Source organism: Dendrobates tinctorius, unplaced genomic scaffold (genome assembly GCF_039654945.1).
Source record: "Dendrobates tinctorius isolate UK_male_01 unplaced genomic scaffold, ASM3965494v1 ptg000135l, whole genome shotgun sequence".
NCBI classification, from domain to species: domain Eukaryota; kingdom Metazoa; phylum Chordata; class Amphibia; order Anura; family Dendrobatidae; genus Dendrobates; species Dendrobates tinctorius.
The window spans coordinates 10,044,274-10,065,328 of NW_027361803.1; the positions used below are offsets into that span (position 1 = coordinate 10,044,274).

General features: G+C 46.0%; 1 protein-coding gene across 2 annotated transcripts in view; it reads left to right on the top strand.

The window, feature by feature from the left end:
* LOC141048425 (class I histocompatibility antigen, F10 alpha chain-like) overlaps positions 1-21,055 on the top strand; it is a 299,540-nt gene that overhangs the window by 262,986 nt on the left and 15,499 nt on the right. For both annotated transcript variants that reach the window (XM_073543981.1, XM_073543980.1), the window contains exons 3-5: positions 2,983-3,261; positions 11,688-11,957; positions 17,274-17,369. In XM_073543981.1, coding sequence (XP_073400082.1) covers positions 2,983-3,261; positions 11,688-11,957; positions 17,274-17,369 — 645 coding nt within the window. The remainder of the gene's footprint in view (positions 1-2,982; positions 3,262-11,687; positions 11,958-17,273; positions 17,370-21,055) is intronic.

Here is a 21,055-nt window from a genome sequence, read left to right on the forward strand (position 1 = left end):
AGGGAGGGGGAAGAACGTAAAACAGGGAAGGATGAGGAATTTCCAAGCGTACAAACCAGACAGTAGTCACTAATAAATTCCTCCAGCTCTCCTTCACACCAGCTTCTCCTCCAACTCCAAGATCATATAGCTATTGCTAACTCTGACAATGCCTTGGTAATCGAGCCCAGATTTTATAGGGAAGAGGAGTGGCTAACTGAGCACAGCTGAATGTAGTTTTCCAATATGGCCGATTAACCCCTGTTCTGCTGGAAGAAATAAACCACTTTAATACACTGGAGAAGTGCTTCTTCTCAGCGTAGTAGGAGCAACCAGACGCTGCGGTCTTCTGGCTCCGCTCCATTGCGGTAACCCCGTGACATTAGGGTCACAAAACTCCATGGAGAAAAATCATTTTCTCAGGCGTCTTCTGCTAAAAAACAGTCAATTTTTAAACAGTGTAAAAGACATAGTGCGAACAGAACCATAAACTGGTCAGACTGGGGTGGGAGGAAAATCAGACAAGGGGCCAAGAATTCTCTTTATCACAGTTTATGGCCATAGAGTGAAAGCGAAAAACCAGAGGGGGCTGAGAACAGAAGTGGCCGATGTGAAGGGGTTAACCGAGACCTCCTCTTCTGCACAGGAGAAATAACACTGGGAAAAGCGCACAGGCTAAATGCCGAAGTCGAAGGAAAGGGTTAACCCTCTTATAGGCAAAGGTGAAAAGCTGAGTACATTGTATTACTCAGGGAAGGAGGCACAGGAAGGAGAAGAGGAGGTCGCGGAATGGAGAGGGCACAGGAAGGAGAAGAGGAGGTCGGGGAATGGAGAGGGAACAGGAAGGAGAAGAGGAGGTCGGGGAATGGAGAGGGCACAGGAAGGAGAGGAGGAGGTCGGGGAATGGAGAGGGCACAGGAAGGAGAGGAGGAGGTCGGGGAATGGAGAGGGCATAGGAAGGAGAGGAGGAGGTCGGGGAATGGAGAGGGCATAGGAAGGAGAGGAGGAGGTCGGGGAATGGAGGGGGCAGGAAGGAGAAGAGGAGGTCGGGGAATGGAGGGGGCAGGAAGGAGAAGAGGAGGTCAGGGAATGGAGGGGGCACAGGAAGAAGAGGAGGTCACCTCAGGGAATGGAGGGGGCACAGGAAGGACAAAAGGAGGTCAGGGAATGGAGGGGGCACAAGAAGGAGAAGAGGAGGTCGGGGAATGGAGGGGGCAAAAGAAGAAGAGGTCAGCGAATGGAGGGGGCACAAGAAGGAGAAGAGGTCAGGGAATGGAGGGGGCACAGGAAGGAGAGGAGGAGGTCGGGGAATGGAGGGGGCACAAGAAGAAGAGGAGGTCGGGGAATGGAGGGGGCACAGGAAGGAGAGGAGGAGGTCGGGGAATGGACGGGGCACAGGAAGGAGAAGAGGAGGTCAGGGAATGGAGGGGGCAGGAAGGAGAAGAGGAGGTCACCTCAGAGAGTGGAGGGAGCACAGGAAGGAGAAGAGGTCAGCGAATGGAGGGGGCACAAGAAGGAGAAGAGGTCAGGGAATGGAGGGGGCACAGGAAGGAGAGGAGGAGGTCGGGGAATGGAGGGGGCACAAGAAGAGGAGGTCAGGGAATGGAGGGGGCAGGAAGGAGAAGAGGAGGTTACCTCAGCGAATGGAGGGGGTACAAGAAGGACAAGAGGTCAGGGAATGGAGGGGGCACAGGAAGGAGAGGAGGAGGTCGGGGAATGGAGGGGGCACAAGAAGAGGAGGTCAGGGAATGGAGGGTGCACAGGAAGGAGAAGAGCAGATCGGGGAATGGAGGGGGCACAGGAAGGAGAAGAGGAGGTCGGGGAATGGAGGAGGCACAGGTAGAAGTGCAGATCGGGGAATGGAGGGGGCACAGGGGAAGGAGCTGCACACAGAGGACATTAATGGGGTTTCCTGCTGAGCCGAGTGTCCTCAGGGTTACTGAGTTCCGAGCTGACAGACGGGAGATGTCGCAGGGAGACGCAGCAGTTACTTATCCGACTGCTCGGGGGTTAACCAGTGTGCGGGGAGGAGCGCGTACAGCAGGTGACTGACAGCCGCACAGCGCGTACAGATCCGTCTCCTCCAGGACCTGCTCTGTCTGCTGACTGGTCACGTGCAGCAGCTCCAGACACGTCACCGCTCCGCAGGCGGCCCCCGCTGATGACAGACAGCTCTACTGTCCAATCACAGCTCAGCAGCCCCGCTCCCACCAATGGTAAGACAGCGCTGCGTGTGGGCGGGGCAAATGCTCTTATCAGATGAGACTCGCTGGCGCCCTAAGGCCTGTTTCACACTTCAGTTTTTTCTGTCAGTTAAAATCCGCCAAAATAGCGGAAAACGGATCCGCAGGCGGACTGAAAGAAACGGGGGTCAGCGGATCGGCGGATGAGAGAGAGAGAATTTTATCCAGCAACCAGGCAGAAATGTGGGTTAAATCCAGAAATAGCGGATCCGGACACCAAAAAAACGTTACATGCTCCGTCCGGGCCGCTGAGCGGACGCCAAAATCTTGGTGGATCCGTACAAAAGCGGATTGAACGGACGACCATCCGTCAACATCCGCCGATAATGCAAGTCTATGAGGAAAAAAACGGATCCGCCAAGATGGCGGATCCGTTTTTTTTCAAATCGGCGGATCTTGACTGATGGAGACAAACGGAAGTGTGAAACAGTAATCTCCGCCCCATATACATCCGCCGCCCTCTCCGCTTCTGCCGCCGGGGGCGCTGTATCCTCGGGGCCGTAGAAGGCGGCGATAAAGAATAAGATCCAGTAATGTCCGCGGTGAATGGCGCACAGGTCACTGAGGGGTCACACGGTCTCATGTAGTGACGTCAGACTGTGGTCGGTGCCCGATGTCTCCGCTGCTCTACAATATCTGTGGCCGATCACACACATCAGATATCGGGGATTATGGAAACACCGGGAACATCCATCACTGGATCGTCAGGATCTTCAGGCTGATCTCTGCGCTGTGTAACATGTTCCTGTCTTGTCTGCAGGTCTCCATATTGTGCAGGTGATGTCCGGCTGTGAGCTGAGAGATGACGGCGGGATCACTGGGTACAGTCAGTACGGATATGATGGGAGAGAGTTCCTGGCCCTGGACACACAGACGTGGACATATGTCCCCACCATGGCCCAGGCTCAGATCACCACACAGAGATGGAACAGCCCAGATGTAGAAGTGGGGGAGAGAGACAAGAATTATATAGAGAATATCTGTATAGAATATCTACAGAAACATGTGGCGAACGGGAGAGAAGATCTGGAGAGGAGAGGTGAGCGCTCATCTTCATCACTAGTGATGTGTCGTTCGTGAACGATCCGATACAAAGAGCCGGCTCCCTGCTGTGAACGAAATGAGCCGGCTCTGCAGGGTGAACGAGCCGTTTTTTGTTTTTTTTTCCTGGCGCCTCAGCAGTATCAGCCCCAGCTTACTGAAGCCTGACTGTGACTCATCTGGGGGAGGAGCGGTCAGGAGAGGAGGAGCTGTGGATAAATGCAGGGGAGTTAACCCTTCAGTCCCAAATCTATCCTGCCAGCTCCTCCATGGCACATATAGTGTGTGACTGTGTGTGAGAGGAGGGACGCAGCACCTTGTCATCATCATCATCATCTGCAGTGAGCTGTGCGTTACCTTTAGTCCGGTATAAAGCTGCACTCTCCTGGCCCCTCCTCCGTGGCGTATACATACAGTATATGGTGTGTGCAGGAGGACAGGCTCCGCCCATTGCTTGGTATATCATCGTCTTCTCATAGTGTTAGGCCGGGTTCACACTGCGTTTATGGCCCTGCGCTCAGCGGGATCGTTACATAGCGGCACTGACGCTGTAACGGAGGAGGTAACGCCCCCACTGGCCGCAATGCTACTAGCGCATCCAAAATCGGCCTGATGCGTTACTCCATGACGCCCCCTGGAGCGCGGTCTGCAGCATTTGTGGGGGCGTCATGAAGTAACGCATCAGGCCGATTTTGGATGCGATAGTAGCATTGCGGCCAGTGGGGGCGTTACCTCCTCCGTTACAGCGTCAGTGCCGCTATGTAACGATCCCGTTGAACGCAGGGCCAGGAGGATTCAGGACGACACTGCAGGGAGGAGGAGAGACGGCGGCAGGTGTTGCTGCTAACGGCTCACACTCACTTGTGAGAGACGCACGGGATTCTCGTGCAAGTCTCGCATGGAAACCCGGCACTGCCACCAGCACTCGGACCGGAGCGTGCGGTTACATGTATTTCTATGCAGCCGCCCCCTCCGGTCCGAGTGCCGGCGGCAGGGCCGGGTTTCCATGCAAGAGACTCACATGAGAATCGTCCGAGTCTCTCGCTAGTGAGTGTGAGCCCTAAGGGTGGGGGAAGGAATATAAAGTGATTTTAGGTAAAACCTGTGCAGAGATCTCGGGCCAGCCCCAATCATTATTTAGGGTTCAGCTGGTGTCACACTTGCATATTTTGGATGCACACGGATCCGTTTTCGTCTCCATTGACTTTCAGTGGTGACGGATGGGACTGTGCATCCAGTTGTCACCATTTTCCCACAGATCCGCATGTCTGCATATTTATCAGATGCACAAAAACGCAACTTGTTGCAGTTTTGTGTCATCTGAAAAACACGCAGACGCAGGGAGACGCACGGATCCGCGGCTACACGTCTGGAATTAACATGGAGCTCTATGGAGCACGGATCCAAGACAACACGGGTCCATGTGCTTCCGTGTGCAGGGATCCGTTCAGCGGCACTGAGCATGCTCGGAAGCGAGGGATGTGCTGTATGGGACCAGTCTGCAGACATAATATAGACTATGTCCGCATGCTGCTCTGTCATACAGGGATCTTTCCCGCCTCACTAGAAGGGCTTGTGCCCTGTGTTACAGTGTGGTAATGATAATAAAATGTATTGGGAGCATGTATGGGGGCTCCTGGATAGGGGCTGCATGAGTGGGGCTGCGTTCACACTAGTGCAGGGGCGGACATAGACTGTAGTGGGCCCCTGTGCAAGAAATTTTTCAGGCCCCCCCTCCTTCATAGAGCAACAAAGTTATTTGCTATTTGTTATCTAATATTGAGTCTATGCAGGGCTGGATATAATATCTGTATAGAATATAATGCAGTCCCCCCTCATATAGTATAATGCAGCCCCTCCATAGAATATATGGCAACCCCCTCATAGGATATAATGCAGCCCCTTATATAGTATAATGTAGCCCCTCCATAGAATATAATGCAGCCCCCATAGAATATAATAAATATAATACAGCCCCCCTATAGAATATAATACAGCCCACCTCCCCATAGAATATAATGTAGCCCCCCATATTATATAACAGCCTCCCCTTATAGAATTTAATGTAAAATGTACCCCCATGGTATATAACACAGCCGCATAGTGTATAGCCCAGCAACACATGGTATACAGCCCACCATGGTATAATACAGCCCAGCATGGTATATAGCCCCCCCAGCATGGTATAATACAGCCCAGCATGGTATATAGCCCCCCCAGCATGGTACACTACAGCCCAGCATGGTATATAGCCCCCCCAGCATGGTAAAATACAGCCCAGCATGGTATACTACAGCCCAGCACATGTGATGTGTGATTTATGGTCAGCCTTGTACTTGTAGTCCCCTCTGTCCCCGGCACGGAATCCCCCCATATAGGTAATAAGCCCCTGTCACCTCTGTGTAATGTGTGATTTATGGTCAGCCTTGTACTTGTAGTCCCCTCTGTCCCTGGCACTGAATCCCCCATATAGGTAATAAGCCCCTGTCACCTCTGTGTAATGTGTGATTTATGGTCAGCCTTGTACTTGTAGTCCCCTCTGTCCCCGGCACTGAATCCCCCATATAGGTAATAAGCCCCTGTCACCTCTGTGTGATGTGTGATTTATGGTCAGCCTTGTACTTGTAGTCCCCTCTGTCCCCGGCACTGAATCCTCCCATATAGGTAATAAGCCCCTGTCACCTCTGTGTGATGTGTGATTTATGGTCAGCCTTGTACTTGTAGTCCCCTCTGTCCCCGGCACTGAATCCCCCATATAGGTAATAAGCCCCTGTCACCTCTGTGTGATGTGTGATTTATGGTCAGCCTTGTACTTGTAGTCCCCTCTGTCCCCGGCACTGAATCCTCCCATATAGGTAATAAGCCCCTGTCACCTCTGTGTGATGTGTGATTTATGGTCAGCCTTGTACTTGTAGTCCCCTCTGTCCCCGGCACTGAATCCTCCCATATAGGTAATAAGCCCCTGTCACCTCTGTGTGATGTGTGATTTATGGTCAGCCTTGTACTTGTAGTCCCCTCTGTCCCCGACACTGAATCCCCCCATATAGGTAATAAGCCTCTGTCACCTCTGTGTGAAGTGTGATTTATGGTCAGCCTTGTACTTGTAGTCCCCCCTGTCCCCGGCACTGAATCCCCCATATAGGTAATATGCCCCTGTCACCTCTGTGTGATGTGTGATTTATGGTCAGCCTTGTACTTGTAGTCCCCCCCTGTCCCCGGCACTGAATCCCCCATATAGGTAATAAGCCCCTGTCACCTCTGTGTGATGTGTGATTTATGGTCAGCCTTGTACTTGTAGTCCCCCCTGTCCCCGACACTGAATCCCCCATATAGGTAATAAGCCCCTGTCACCTCTGTGTGATTTATGGTCAGCCTTGTACTTGTAGTCCCCCCTGTCCCCGGCACTGAATCCCCCCCATATAGGTAATAAGCCCCTGTCACCTCTGTGTGATGTGTGATTTATGGTCAGCCTTGTACTTTTAGTCCCCTCTGTCCCCGGCACTGAATCCCCCATATAGGTAATAAGCCCCTGTCACCTCTGTGTGATGTGTGATTTATGGTCAGCCTTGTACTTGTAGTCCCCTCTGTCCCCGGCACTGAATCCCCCATATAGGTAATAAGCCCCTGTCACCTCTGTGTGAAGTGTGTTTTATGGTCAGCCTTGTACTTGTAGTCCTCTCTGTCCCCGGCACTGAATCCCCCATATAGGTAATAAGCCCCTGTCACCTCTGTGTGATGTGTGATTTATGGTCAGCCTTGTACTTGTAGTCCCCCCTGTCCCCGGCACTGAATCCCCCATATAGGTAATAAGCCTCTGTCACCTCTGTGTGATGTGTGATTTATGGTCAGCCTTGTACTTGTAGTCCCCTCTGTCCCCGGCACTGAATCCCCCATATAGGTAATAAGCCCCTGTCACCTCTGTGTGATGTGTGATTTATGGTCAGCCTTGTACTTGTAGTCCCCTCTGTCCCCGGCACTGAATCCCCCATATAGGTAATAAGCCCCTGTCACCTCTGTGTGAAGTGTGTTTTATGGTCAGCCTTGTACTTGTAGTCCCCTCTGTCCCCGGCACTGAATCCCCCATATAGGTAATAAGCCCCTGTCACCTCTGTGTGATGTGTGATTTATGGTCAGCCTTGTACTTGTAGTCCTCTCTGTCCCCGGCACTGAATCCCCCATATAGGTAATAAGCCCCTGTCACCTCTGTGTGATGTGTGATTTATGGTCAGCCTTGTACTTGTAGTCCCCTCTGTCCCCGGCACTGAATCCCCCATATAGGTAATAAGCCCCTGTCACCTCTGTGTGATGTGTGATTTATGGTCAGCCTTGTACTTGTAGTCCTCTCTGTCCCCGGCACTGAATCCCCCATATAGGTAATAAGCCCCTGTCACCTCTGTGTGATGTGTGATTTATGGTCAGCCTTGTACTTGTAGTCCCCTCTGTCCCCGGCACTGAATCCCCCATATAGGTAATAAGCCCCTGTCGGCTCTGTGTGATGTGTGATTTATGGTCAGCCTTGTACTTGTAGTCCCCTCTGTCCCCGGCACTGAATCCCCCATATAGGTAATAAGCCCCTGTCACCTCTGTGTGATGTGTGATTTATGGTCAGCCTTGTACTTGTAGTCCCCTCTGTCCCCGACACTGAATCCCCCATATAGGTAATAAGCCTCTGTCACCTCTGTGTGATGTGTGATTTATGGTCAGCCTTGTACTTGTAGTCCTCTCTGTCCCCGGCACTGAATCCCCCATATAGGTAATAAGCCCCTGTCACCTCTGTGTGATGTGTGATTTATGGTCAGCCTTGTACTTGTAGTCCCCTCTGTCCCCGGCACTGAATCCCCCATATAGGTAATAAGCCCCTGTCACCTCTGTGTGATGTGTGATTTATGGTCAGCCTTGTACTTGTAGTCCTCTCTGTCCCCGGCACTGAATCCCCCATATAGGTAATAAGCCCCTGTCACCTCTGTGTGATGTGTGATTTATGGTCAGCCTTGTACTTGTAGTCCCCTCTGTCCCCGGCACTGAATCCCCCATATAGGTAATAAGCCCCTGTCACCTCTGTGTGATGTGTGATTTATGGTCAGCCTTGTACTTGTAGTCCTCTCTGTCCCCGGCACTGAATCCCCCATATAGGTAATAAGCCCCTGTCACCTCTGTGTGATGTGTGATTTATGGTCAGCCTTGTACTTGTAGTCCCCTCTGTCCCCGGCACTGAATCCCCCATATAGGTAATAAGCCCCTGTCACCTCTGTGTGATGTGTGATTTATGGTCAGCCTTGTACTTGTAGTCCTCTCTGTCCCCGGCACTGAATCCCCCATATAGGTAATAAGCCCCTGTCACCTCTGTGTGATGTGTGATTTATGGTCAGCCTTGTACTTGTAGTCCCCTCTGTCCCCGGCACTGAATCCCCCATAGAGGTAATAATCCCCTGTCGGCTCCTGCTGTTTATTCTGTGAGTCCGTCTTTTCTTACAGCTTCATATCGTCCCGTTCCTCGGTTCTTCCTTCTAGACATGTCTGACTTATCTGACCGCTCGGTGTTACTAGTCCGGGGCGTCCTACACAGACTGACACTGTGCGATCAGTGCGGAGCGGCCACATTGCGCAGGATACAGCCGATGTCCAGTCATTTATACATTTTCAGTAGGAATAACAGAGGAGCCATACAATGCAGAAACCTGAGAAAAATTTTGTGCTAAAATAGACAAATAAGGAGAGGAGACGGGTTCTCTTTAACCCCTTATTACATTAGACATACCGGTCCATTGTCATCTCTCTGTCTCTGGTGCGGGCTCAGGAGCTGAGCCGTCACATTCCCAGCAGGTGATGGCTGCACTATTGATCCATCATCTGCCTCTAAGTGCCGAGCTCCAACCATGGCTGTTATCTGTCAGATGCCGCTGTCAATCACTGAGAGCAGCATTTACAGCAGACCTTTATTCTAAGCGCCCATCAGCTTCCCCGCAGCACGATCGTGGGGAGCCAATGAGCTGCGATGGCAGTCGGGGGTCTGCTGAATGCTCCTGTAGCTGCACAGGAGACCCTGATTTGTACTATATACCCCAATACTGCGGTGCTGCAGGATCTAGTACAAGGGATCAGCGACTGCAGGTTCTGGATCCCTAAAAGGACTATAAAATGCAGGAAAAAATTGTGAAAATAAACTTTATTCCCTTATTTATATTCAGTAAACACCGTAATGAGAAAAAATATTCAAAACGCCAATATTCCAACATTACAGGATAAAGTAAGAAGTGATGAATGTGTCACATCAGCCCCAGGATGGGATTAATAAAGAACACCGACTCCGAGCACAAAGTCCCTCACAGCCCCGTCACCGGAACACCGGGAACGTCACAGGTCTCGGGAAATGGCGACAGAAGCCACAGTTTATAGAGTATTTCCACAATCTGTAATAAATCTGCCTGTTTCTATCACTGTGATCGCACTGACCTGGAGCATCGGCTGCGGGATCATTCTCACCCTAGAATGAAGGCGAGAAAAACTAACAAAAAGCAATTGGAGAATTTTCTATTTTTTTTTTCTCGCAATTTTGCTGTATTTTTTCCTGTTTTCCACTAAATTACATGGTTAAATGGATGGTGTCATTCAAAAGTGCAACTTGTCCCGCAGAAAACAAGGTCTCATGCGGCTACAGACAGAAAAAAAAGCTATGGCTCCTATAGGAGGGGAAGACAAACAAAAATGTAAAATCACCATGTCAGGAAGGGGTTAATATCGGTCAGGTATCATTGCACTGACACGAGATTGGCAACTATATAAATATAAAACCACCACAAACTGAAATACCCAAACACAAAAATACATAATATAAAAAGTAATAAAACCTTTATTAGGCTAAAAAACAGATTGAAAAGGGGAAATTCCAACAAAGACGAGAGCGGTCATCCCCCTATTATACTGGGAGAGAAATAACTGCACTAATACATAAATTACTCCTATCCGGTGATGTGAGCAGCACTCATACAGCATCCATCATCCATCTGTGTGTGATCATCATCAGACTAAGTACTAGCTCTGTGGCTCCATCTAGTGGTTATGTGCAAAAATGCAAAACTGGAGGTAGATACAATAAGAACTGCTGTCCCGAGAATAAATACATAGGAATAATATTAGTGTGCCACATTTACTGATTTATGGAAAATACTGTATGTATACCATAAAATGAATAAGTATAAATTATGGCTCAAGGGCCGGAAGAAATTAGACAAAGTCAGCAAATGTCGCGCAGCAGTTAGAGAGAGATATGGGGACACAGAGCAATTAATCAAAAAATCACAGAGTCATATTCCAATGAGAAGGCGATCGGGCAAGAACAAGTGTGTGCTAGTGCTGTGCCTGAACAATCAAAAATGAGAACATCCTGCACAAAACATCTATAGACTGAGATAACACATTTACCACTGTCCCTCTTACACGCGTTTCGCCGCGTCAGCTTCCTCAGGGGGTGAATAAGTGTTCCAAAGGCGTTTCTATGTAGGTTTCGCTGGATAGATGCGTCACCACGGACACCAGACGGGGCAACACACCGCGAGCGTTCAGCACATGAGATGAAACAGGTAGCTCAGGATGGACATATCGCTGCTGAGCTAAAGCACATTCACTATCCACACATTGCTTATCTGGTAAAAAGGCCACAATAATCTGCGCAGGTAAGAATTAGACAAACGGGACACGGGTGAATGTGACATATAAACCACCCAAGAGGGAAAAATCAAAGTGCAAGTGCCTCTTACAGTGCCAACGTGTGAAATGTTGAAAATAATCTAAATAAGAAAAAATCAATAAATGGAAAATAAAAATTTCATCAGATAAAATATATCTGGATGTTCTACAAGTGTTATATAGAAATGAAATCCTTCAACGTATATAAATATATATGTGTGTGTGTGTATATGCATACAAACAAAGATGATAATCTACAATTGATTCAGTGTGATTGTGTAGAGTGTGGAGAACAGAAATAAAAAAAGCATCCAAAGAAAAGTCCCCGTATCTCTCCGTTTCCCCTTCGTGCTCTATACGCACACTCTATACGGCGCTCTGGTAGCGGCCGGTCAGGTGCGGCTCCAATCCGTAATATCAGTAAAGCTCAGCGCTCGATAGGAAGCTGTGCAAGAATTGTGGAGTTATTAACAATCAAGGTCAGTCCGTGATAAACAGCTTAAATTGACGTTTTGTCCAATCATAGACCTTCATCAGAAATCTCCTGTGTTGCTGGGATGTGTAGTGAATGTACCACTCAGGATTGTAAAGTGGACTGTGAGCCGTGTGGTTATAAGTGGTCAGTGCTGCAGTGTGGTGACATGGTCACTGTCAGAAATGCATGAGAGTAGAGACCCCCAGACAGGAGACAGATCAGATCTGTGCTGACCCCATTTATACCTTCTTCTTCCCTCTCAGTTCGGCCCCAGGTGAAGGTGTCCGGTCAGGAGAAAGGTGACACCGTGAAGCTTCACTGCCAGGTGTACGGATTTCACCCCCGAGCTGTGGATGTGAAGTGGATGAACAAGGAGGACGAGGTTCACTCATATGAGACCACACACGTCCTCCCCAATCCTGACGGCACCTATCAGATCAGGGTCAGCGCGGAAGTGACCCCCAAAGATGGCGACAGATACTCCTGTTATGTGGATCACCGCAGCCTGGAGAAGCCGCAGTACATCGTGTGGGGTGAGTAGTGTCCATACTGGGGGGGATGATGGGGTTAACACTGGAATATGTCATGACTGGCGAACACTATTGTGACATGTAATTGTATAGTCACCGACATCTTATTAATGTGAAACGACTGAACCGTTCTGTACGTGACTAATAGTAACTGCAGAATAATCTGTGCTGTGTGTACAGGAGGAATAACCCGATATCTGGCCATTATATCACCTGTATCTGAGGAATAACACGATATCTGGCCATTATATCACTTGTATCTGAGAAACAACACGATATCTGGCCATTATATCACTTGTATCTGAGGAATAACACGATATCCGGCCATTATATCACTTGTATCTGAGGAATAACACGATATCTGGTCATTATATCACTTGTATCTGAGGAATAACACGATATCTGGTCATTATATCACTTGTATCTGAGGAATAACACGATATCTGGTCATTATATCACTTGTATCTGAGGAATAACACGATATCTGGTCATTATATCACTTGTATCTGAGGAATAACACGACATCTGGCCATTATATCACTTGTATCTGAGGAATAACACGATATCTGGCCATTATATCACTTGTATCTGAGGAATAACACGATATCTGGCCATTATATCACCTGTATCTGAGGAATAACACGATATCTGGCCATTATATCACTTGTATCTGAGGAATAACACGATATCTGGCCATTATATCACTTGTATCTGAGGAATAACACGATATCTGGCCATTATATCACTTGTATCTGAGGAATAACACGATATCCGGCCATTATATCACTTGTATCTGAGGAATAACACGATATCTGGCCATTATATCACTTGTACCTGAGGAATAACACGATATCTGGCCATTATATCACTTGTATCTGAGGAATAACACGATATCCGGCCATTATATCACTTGTATCTGAGGAATAACACGATATCTGGCCATTATATCACTTGTATCTGAGGAATAACACGATATCTGGCCATTACATCACTTGTACCTGAGGAATAACACGATATCCGGCCATTATATCACTTGTATCTGAGGAATAACACGATATCTGACCATTATATCACTTGTACCTGAGGAATAACCCGATATCTGACCATTATATCACTTGTACCTGAGGAATAACCCGATATCTGGCCGTTATATCACTTGTACCTGAGGAATAACACGATATCTGGCCATTATATCACTTGTACCTGAGGAATAACCCGATATCTGACCATTATATCGCTTGTACCTGAGGAATAACACGATATCTGGCCATTATATCACTTGTATCTGAGGAATAACACGATATCTGGCCATTATATCGCTTGTACCTGAGGAATAACACGATATCTGGCCATTATATCACTTGTACCTGAGGAATAACACGATATCTGACCATTATATCGCTTGTACCTGAGGAATAACACGATATCTAGCCATTATATCACTTGTATCTGAGGAATAACACGATATCTGGCCATTACATCACTTGTACCTGAGGAATAACACGATATCTGACCATTATATCGCTTGTACCTGAGGAATAACACGATATCTGGCCATTATATCACTTATATCTGAGGAATAACCCGATATCTGGCCATTATATCACTTGTACCTGAGGAATAACCCGATATCTGACCATTATATCACTTGTATCTGAGGAGTAACACGATATCTGACCATTATATCACTTGTACCTGAGGAATAACCCGATATCTGACCATTATATCACTTGTATCTGAGGAGTAACACGATATCTGACCATTATATCACTTGTATCTGAGGAATAATACGATATCTGACCATTATATCACTTGTATCTGAGGAGTAACACGATATCTGACCATTATATCACTTGTACCTGAGGAATAACACGATATCTGGCCATTATATCACTTGTATCTGAGGAGTAACACGATATCTGGCCATTATATCGCTTGTATCTGAGGAATAACACGATATCTGGCCATTATATCACTTGTATCTGAGGAGTAACACGATATCTGGCCATTATATCACTTGTATCTGAGGAATAACACGATATCTGGCCATTATATCACTTGTACCTGAGGAATAACACAATATCTGGCCATTATATCACTTGTATCTGAGGAATAACACGATATCTGGCCATTATATCACTTGTATCTGAGGAATAACACGATATCTGGCCATTATATCACTTGTACCTGAGGAATAACACGATATCTGGCCATTATATCACTTGTACCTGAGGAATAACACAATATCTGGCCATTATATCACTTGTATCTGAGGAGTAACACGATATCTGGCCATTATATCACTTGTATCTGAGGAATAACACGATATCTGGCCATTATATCACCTGTATCTGAGGAATTACACGATATCTGGCCATTATATCACTTGTACCTGAGGAATAACATGATATCTGGCCATTATATCACCTGTATCTGAGGAATTACACGATATCCGGCCATTATATCACTTGTACCTGAGGAATAACACAATATCTGGCCATTATATCACTTGTATCTGAGGAATTACACGATATCTGGCCATTATATCACTTGTATCTGAGGAGTAACACGATATCTGGCCATTATATCACTTGTATCTGAGGAATAACACGATATCTGGCCATTATATCCCTTGTATCTGAGGAATAACACGATATCTGGCCATTATATCACTTGTACCTGAGGAATAACACGATATCTGGCCATTATATCACTTGTATCTGAGGAATAACACGATATCTGGCCATTATATCACTTGTATCTGAGGAATAACACGATATCTGGCCATTATATCACTTGTACCTGAGGAATAACACGATATCTGGCCATTATATCACTTGTATCTGAGGAGTAACACGATATCTGGCCATTATATCACTTGTACCTGAGGAATAACACGATATCTGGCCATTATATCACTTGTATCTGAGGAGTAACACGATATCTGGCCATTATATCACTTGTATCTGAGGAATAACATGATATCTGGCCATTATATCGCTTGTATCTGAGGAATAACACGATATCTGGCCATTATATCACTTGTATCTGAGGAGTAACACGATATCTGGCCATTATATCACTTGTACCTGAGGAATAACACAATATCTGGCCATTATATCACTTGTATCTGAGGAGTAACACGATATCTGGCCATTATATCGCTTGTATCTGAGGAATAACACGATATCTGGCCATTATATCACTTGTATCTGAGGAGTAACACGATATCTGACCATTATATCACTTGTATCTGAGGAATAACACGATATCTGACCATTATATCACTTGTATCTGAGGAATAACACGATATCTGACCATTATATCACTTGTATCTGAGGAATAACACGATATCTGACCATTATATCACTTGTATCTGAGGAATAACACGATATCTGGCCATTATATCACTTGTACCTGAGGAATAACACAATATCTGGCCATTATATCACTTGTATCTGAGGAGTAACACGATATCTGGCCATTATATCACTTGTATCTGAGGAATAACACGATATCTGGCCATTATATCACCTGTATCTGAGGAATTACACGATATCTGGCCATTATATCACTTGTACCTGAGGAATAACATGATATCTGGCCATTATATCACCTGTATCTGAGGAATTACACGATATCCGGCCATTATATCACTTGTACCTGAGGAATAACACAATATCTGGCCATTATATCACTTGTATCTGAGGAATTACACGATATCTGGCCATTATATCACTTGTATCTGAGGAGTAACACGATATCTGGCCATTATATCACTTGTACCTGAGGAATAACATGATATCTGGCCATTATATCACTTATATCTGAGGAATAACACGATATCTGGCCATTATATCACTTGTATCTGAGGAATAACACGATATCTGGCCATTATATCACTTGTACCTGAGGAATAACACGATATCTGGCCATTATATAACTTGTATCTGAGGAATAACACGATATCTGACCATTATATCACTTGTATCTGAGGAATAACACGATATCTGGCCATTATATCACTTGTATCTGAGGAATTACACGATATCTGGCCATTATATCACTTGTATCTGAGGAATAACACGATATCTGACCATTATATCACTTGTATCTGAGGAATAACACGATATCTGGCCATTATATCACTTGTATCTGAGGAATAACACGATATCTGGCCATTATATCACTTGTATCTGAGGAATAACACGATATCTGACCATTATATCACTTGTATCTGAGGAATAACACGATATCTGGCCATTATATCACTTGTATCTGAGGAATTACACGATATCTGGCCATTATATAACTTGTACCTGAGGAATAACACGATATCTGGTCATTATATCACTTGTATCTGAGGAAGAGCACGATGTCTGGCCATTATCATCAGATACCGCTGCTAACTAGAAGAGGATAGCAACTGCTTGGGACACAATATATTTGCACATTTCCTGCACTGGGTTAATCCTCACCTTGTAACATCCTTTTGGTCACATTGGTTTTTCCACTATGTGATTTGCTGTATCTCAGTTATGAAGCTTTGCATGGATTATACCAATATATATTATTGATTGACAGCACTAATGGATATAATATAGTGGCGGCCTTTGTGTCCTAATGTTGATATACACGTACGGTTCTGATATTGGTTTATATTACTGTGCTGTGCCTTTTGAGCTGTGTTCTTCCCTCCTTGTTTTTTGAGGCCGTAGCCCTGTCTATTTTTTAGTATCCAATCAGATTTTTAAATTTTTATTATTAAACATTTAGGCTGTGTGCCCATGTTGTGTTTTTTAAGCGTTTCCGCGGCGATTTTAAACGCGCGATTCTGCCGCGGAAAAGCTTAAGAAAAGCATTCCATTCATTTCTAATTGAAAACGCACATGTTGTGCCAATGGTGCGTTTTATAACCGCTGCGGAATCGCTTAGCTGTAAAAAAAGCAGCATGTTCGTTAATTTTGCAGAATCGCACGCGATTCCGCATACCATCAATTGTATGGTCAAAAACGCATGCAAAAACGCTTGACAAACGCTTACAAAAGTGCGTCAAAAACTGCATGCGTTTTCCCGGGAGCAGGGTGTGCGATTCTGCTCAGGAATATTCTGCTTGAAAATCGCTACGTGGGCACATAGCCTTAATATTTTTTATCTCGCTTTCCTTGGAATCTCTTCTGGTCTAGTGGCAATTTGGCCACAATAGACAATTGTTGATCCATATGTCATCAGTGCAGCGGAGGAGACTAATGTGCGGCTGACACATGACGCTCTCAGTATAATCCACAGATCAGATTTATATTTCTGTTTTCTAACCAGAACCAGAGAAGTCCAGTGTCTGGGTCATCGCTGTGGTCGTAGCTGTGGTGGTGGTCGTCGCTCTTCTCGGCATTGGTGGATTTGTCTTTTATAGAAGTAAGTGTCAGTAATCCCGCACTTCTCATGATATATTCTGCTAAATAAACAGCAAAAGATGTGATGAATGTATTTGCCAAATTTTTCTTCCACACCCTTCAGTAATGCGTACCTGTCATATCAGGTGACTGTTCAGAATAAGTGTCCTGTGAGTACATGAGGAATAACACTATCTCTGGCCTTTATATCACCTGTATCCTATATTTTCTCCAGTTTTCCCCTCTGCCGGCTCTGTCTCTAAATTTCAGTTGTCTCTGAGCTAGTTGGAGGAGAATAGCTGATCTGATGTCTCACATATACAGTTGCTGCCAAAACTCTTGAAACTGACACAAAGTTTGCCTCTTCCTTTTTATTGCGACATTAACTCTACATTATTATGAAGAGTGATCATATGAAATACGAAAAATTACAAAGTCATTCCTTGCCATGGAGACCCGTACAGTCATCATTACTTTGCACCAAACGTGCTTTGCAGGCAAGGACATTGCCACTTGTAAGATTGCCCCTAAATCAACCATTATTCATCATCAAGAACTTCAAACGGAAAGGTTCAGTTGCTGTGAAGAAGGCGTCAGGGCGCCCAGTAAAGGCCTGCAAGTACCAAGACTGTCTCCTAAAAAGGATTCAGATGAGATAGAGGTGAGGAATCTTTTTTCTGCCAAGGGCCATTGGGAAATATATAACGTCATTCGCAGCCATACAAAAGTATCAGCTTTAAAATGATCCTGCTATATTTGGTCAAACTTTTAATTAACATACCCCTAATGTGATGCTGCTGCTTCTCTTTGGAGAGTCTGTGATGTTAGGTGGCATTGATGATGGGGCTCTTCACAACTTCCTGGTTTGCGTCAATCTGTAGCACAGTCGACTCTTTGTGATCATAAGTTTTGTTAAGAACTCGCAGTAGTACAATAAGTTGTTACAACACGGTTGAATATTTCACTACATGTCTCCTTAAAATAAAGTCATCACTCCTCATGTAACTGTCGTAGAAATCAAGCAATTTTAGGTCTGCAGTATACAACACATAGGAGACTCAAAGACTGCTGTACATATAACACATACTGTAGGTGACAAAGACATTGCTGAATACATTACATAGAAGACACTGAGACTGCTGTATATACATCATATTGGAAACATTGAAACTGCTGTATATGCATAACATTGGAAACACTGAGACTGCTAAATATGCATCACATAGGAGACATTGTGACTGCTGTATACATTACATAGGAGTCACTGCAATGGCTGCATTCATCATAGAAAGGATCAGGATAAGCCCGCAGAGCAGACAAACTCCACATACAAATAATATCTTGACACTGGCACTGGACATTGTCAGGACGTAATTCAGAAGTGCGTGCACCACGGCGTTCAGTAGTGAATGATGTGTGCAGTCTAGGGAAGAATTAAAAGGCTGCGGCCGTACAAACTGGGCTGGTGACCCAAGCACAGCAGCTGACGGTATTCTGGCCAAAGGCTGGAACAAATTATATCACAGGCGTAAATGGCCTCTGGTTTGTACTTTCCCCACCCATGACCAAGGGGATCGGTTCAACACTAGTGCAGAGCTTGCTCTGAAATAGCATCAGACAGGTGTTAGTGCAGCTGCACCCACAGTGGGACAAACACTTTCAGAGGCTGGCATAGTTTAAAGAAGGGAATCAAAGAAGCCTGTTCTCTTCATGTAAAACATCAAGGACAAACTGATATTCTGCTGGAAATATGAGGATTTAACTTGGACGTCCGGAAAATGATTATCTAGATAAGAAAAGGTGAGCGCTACCATAAGTGCTATGTCTGCAAAATGATTATCTAGATAAGAAAAGGTGAGCGCTACCATAAGTCCTATGTCTGCCAACAGTGCAGCATCTTGTGAGTATTCATGTGTGGGGGCTTCTCATCCATAGAGGGGGTGCACTCACAATTTGCTTAGGATCACTGCCTTGAATAAAGAATGGGATCTAAACCTCCTCCAAGAGCAACTTCTCCCCACCACCCAGGAGCAATGTGATGATAAAAAAACAGAATGGTGGATACCAAGTCACAAGGCAAAAGTGATTACTAAGTGGCTCGGTGAACAAAACATTAAAATTTTGGATCCATGGGTGGAAACTCCCCAGATCTCAATTTCATTGAGAACCTGTGGCCAATCCTCAGAAAAGTGGTAGGATAAAAAATAGAAAGCACCGATGAGACGGGCAGTCATCAGGATTTGGCCCAGAAGCTGATATATCCAGCTGCCAGAGCGAAGGGCAGAAGTCTTGAAAAATAAGGGTCAACACTGATAATATCGAGTCTTTACATAAACTTGATGTAAGTCTCAATAAATGTATAATTAGGCTATGTTCACACTAGGCATTTTTTCAGATTTTTTATGCAAATTTTCAGCTGCATTTTACAGTACCAGCAAAGTCTGAGATTTCAGAAATCTCCTTCACACAGCTTGGTTATTTTGTCCTCAGTATTTTGTGCCTTTGCTTGGTTTTTGCAGAACAGAGCATGTCACTTCTTTCAGAGTTTTTTCAGCATTTTTCACGCATTGACAGTAATGGGTGGTGAAAAAAAAGCAGGTATCAGTTTTTGTTGCGTTTTTTTTGTGGCAAAACCTGATGAAGTAGAATATGATTTTTTCTTTGCACTAAAGTTTATCAGCATGCACAAGAGACAAATGTAGCATGGCAAAAAACACAACAAAGACCAAGCAAAACCTACTTTTTGGGGCAAGTTTTTACTGCCAAGACAGCAGGTTTTGCTGCAGAAAAAAAGCTGAAAAACCCCTAGTGACAAGCGGCTCCCGGTAACCCGGCGGGGTTACGAACGTGACAAGCTGCTTCTGGTGGATCGGCGGGTCCACGAAGATGGCGCCGCAGGAGCTGCAGTGACACCAGTCGCTGTGTGTGTGTGAACAGCAGCCGGAGGTGCCGGTGGTTTGTGACAGCAGAAGCTGTGGCAGTGCCAGAAGGAACTGGTGTGGTGTTGTGCGTAAAGGGCCAGTACCAGCCTGAAGAAAAAAGGCATAAACTGTACTGTGTGAACTGTGGCCTAAGAAGTTCTGCAGGACAGACATGGGGAAATCCAGAAAGGGGGCGGTGGCCCAAATCGGGGTGGTGACCCAAATTGGAGTGGTAACCCAAAAGGGGGTGGAGTCCCAAAAGGGGAGGTGACCCAAATTGGGGTGGTAACCCAAAAAGGGGTGGAGTCCTGGGAGGGGGCGGCAACCCAAAGTGGGGTGGTGGTCCAGAAAGGGGCCAAGTTTGAAGAAATGACAGCACTGGTTGACTCAGTAGGTATGTCTGGAGTACCGCAGTGTATGTGTAGGTCTTTTTCAGAATGTGGGATATCCTTTCCAGGTAGTAATGACGGGCCACAGGTGTGTACCGTGATGCTGCACCGGGAAGGAGCCTTTGGTCGGCTGGACTCAGAGAGTCAGGTGACTCTGACAGGAATTCCTCTCGTTTTCTCTCTGACCGAGAAAAACGTCAGGGTTCGCTGTAAACACGGGATCACGGTGAACTATGCAGTAGACCGAGTAATGTTTGAGGGGACCAAAGGTGGTGAGTGCCAAGGGGGCGGGATACGATGGGACTTAGTCTATGCCTGGGAGAGGGGCCAGGACTTTCTTTTGTTTGATGACGTTTTGTCGGACGATGGAGACGCTTCGACTGTGGGGCAAGCAGACA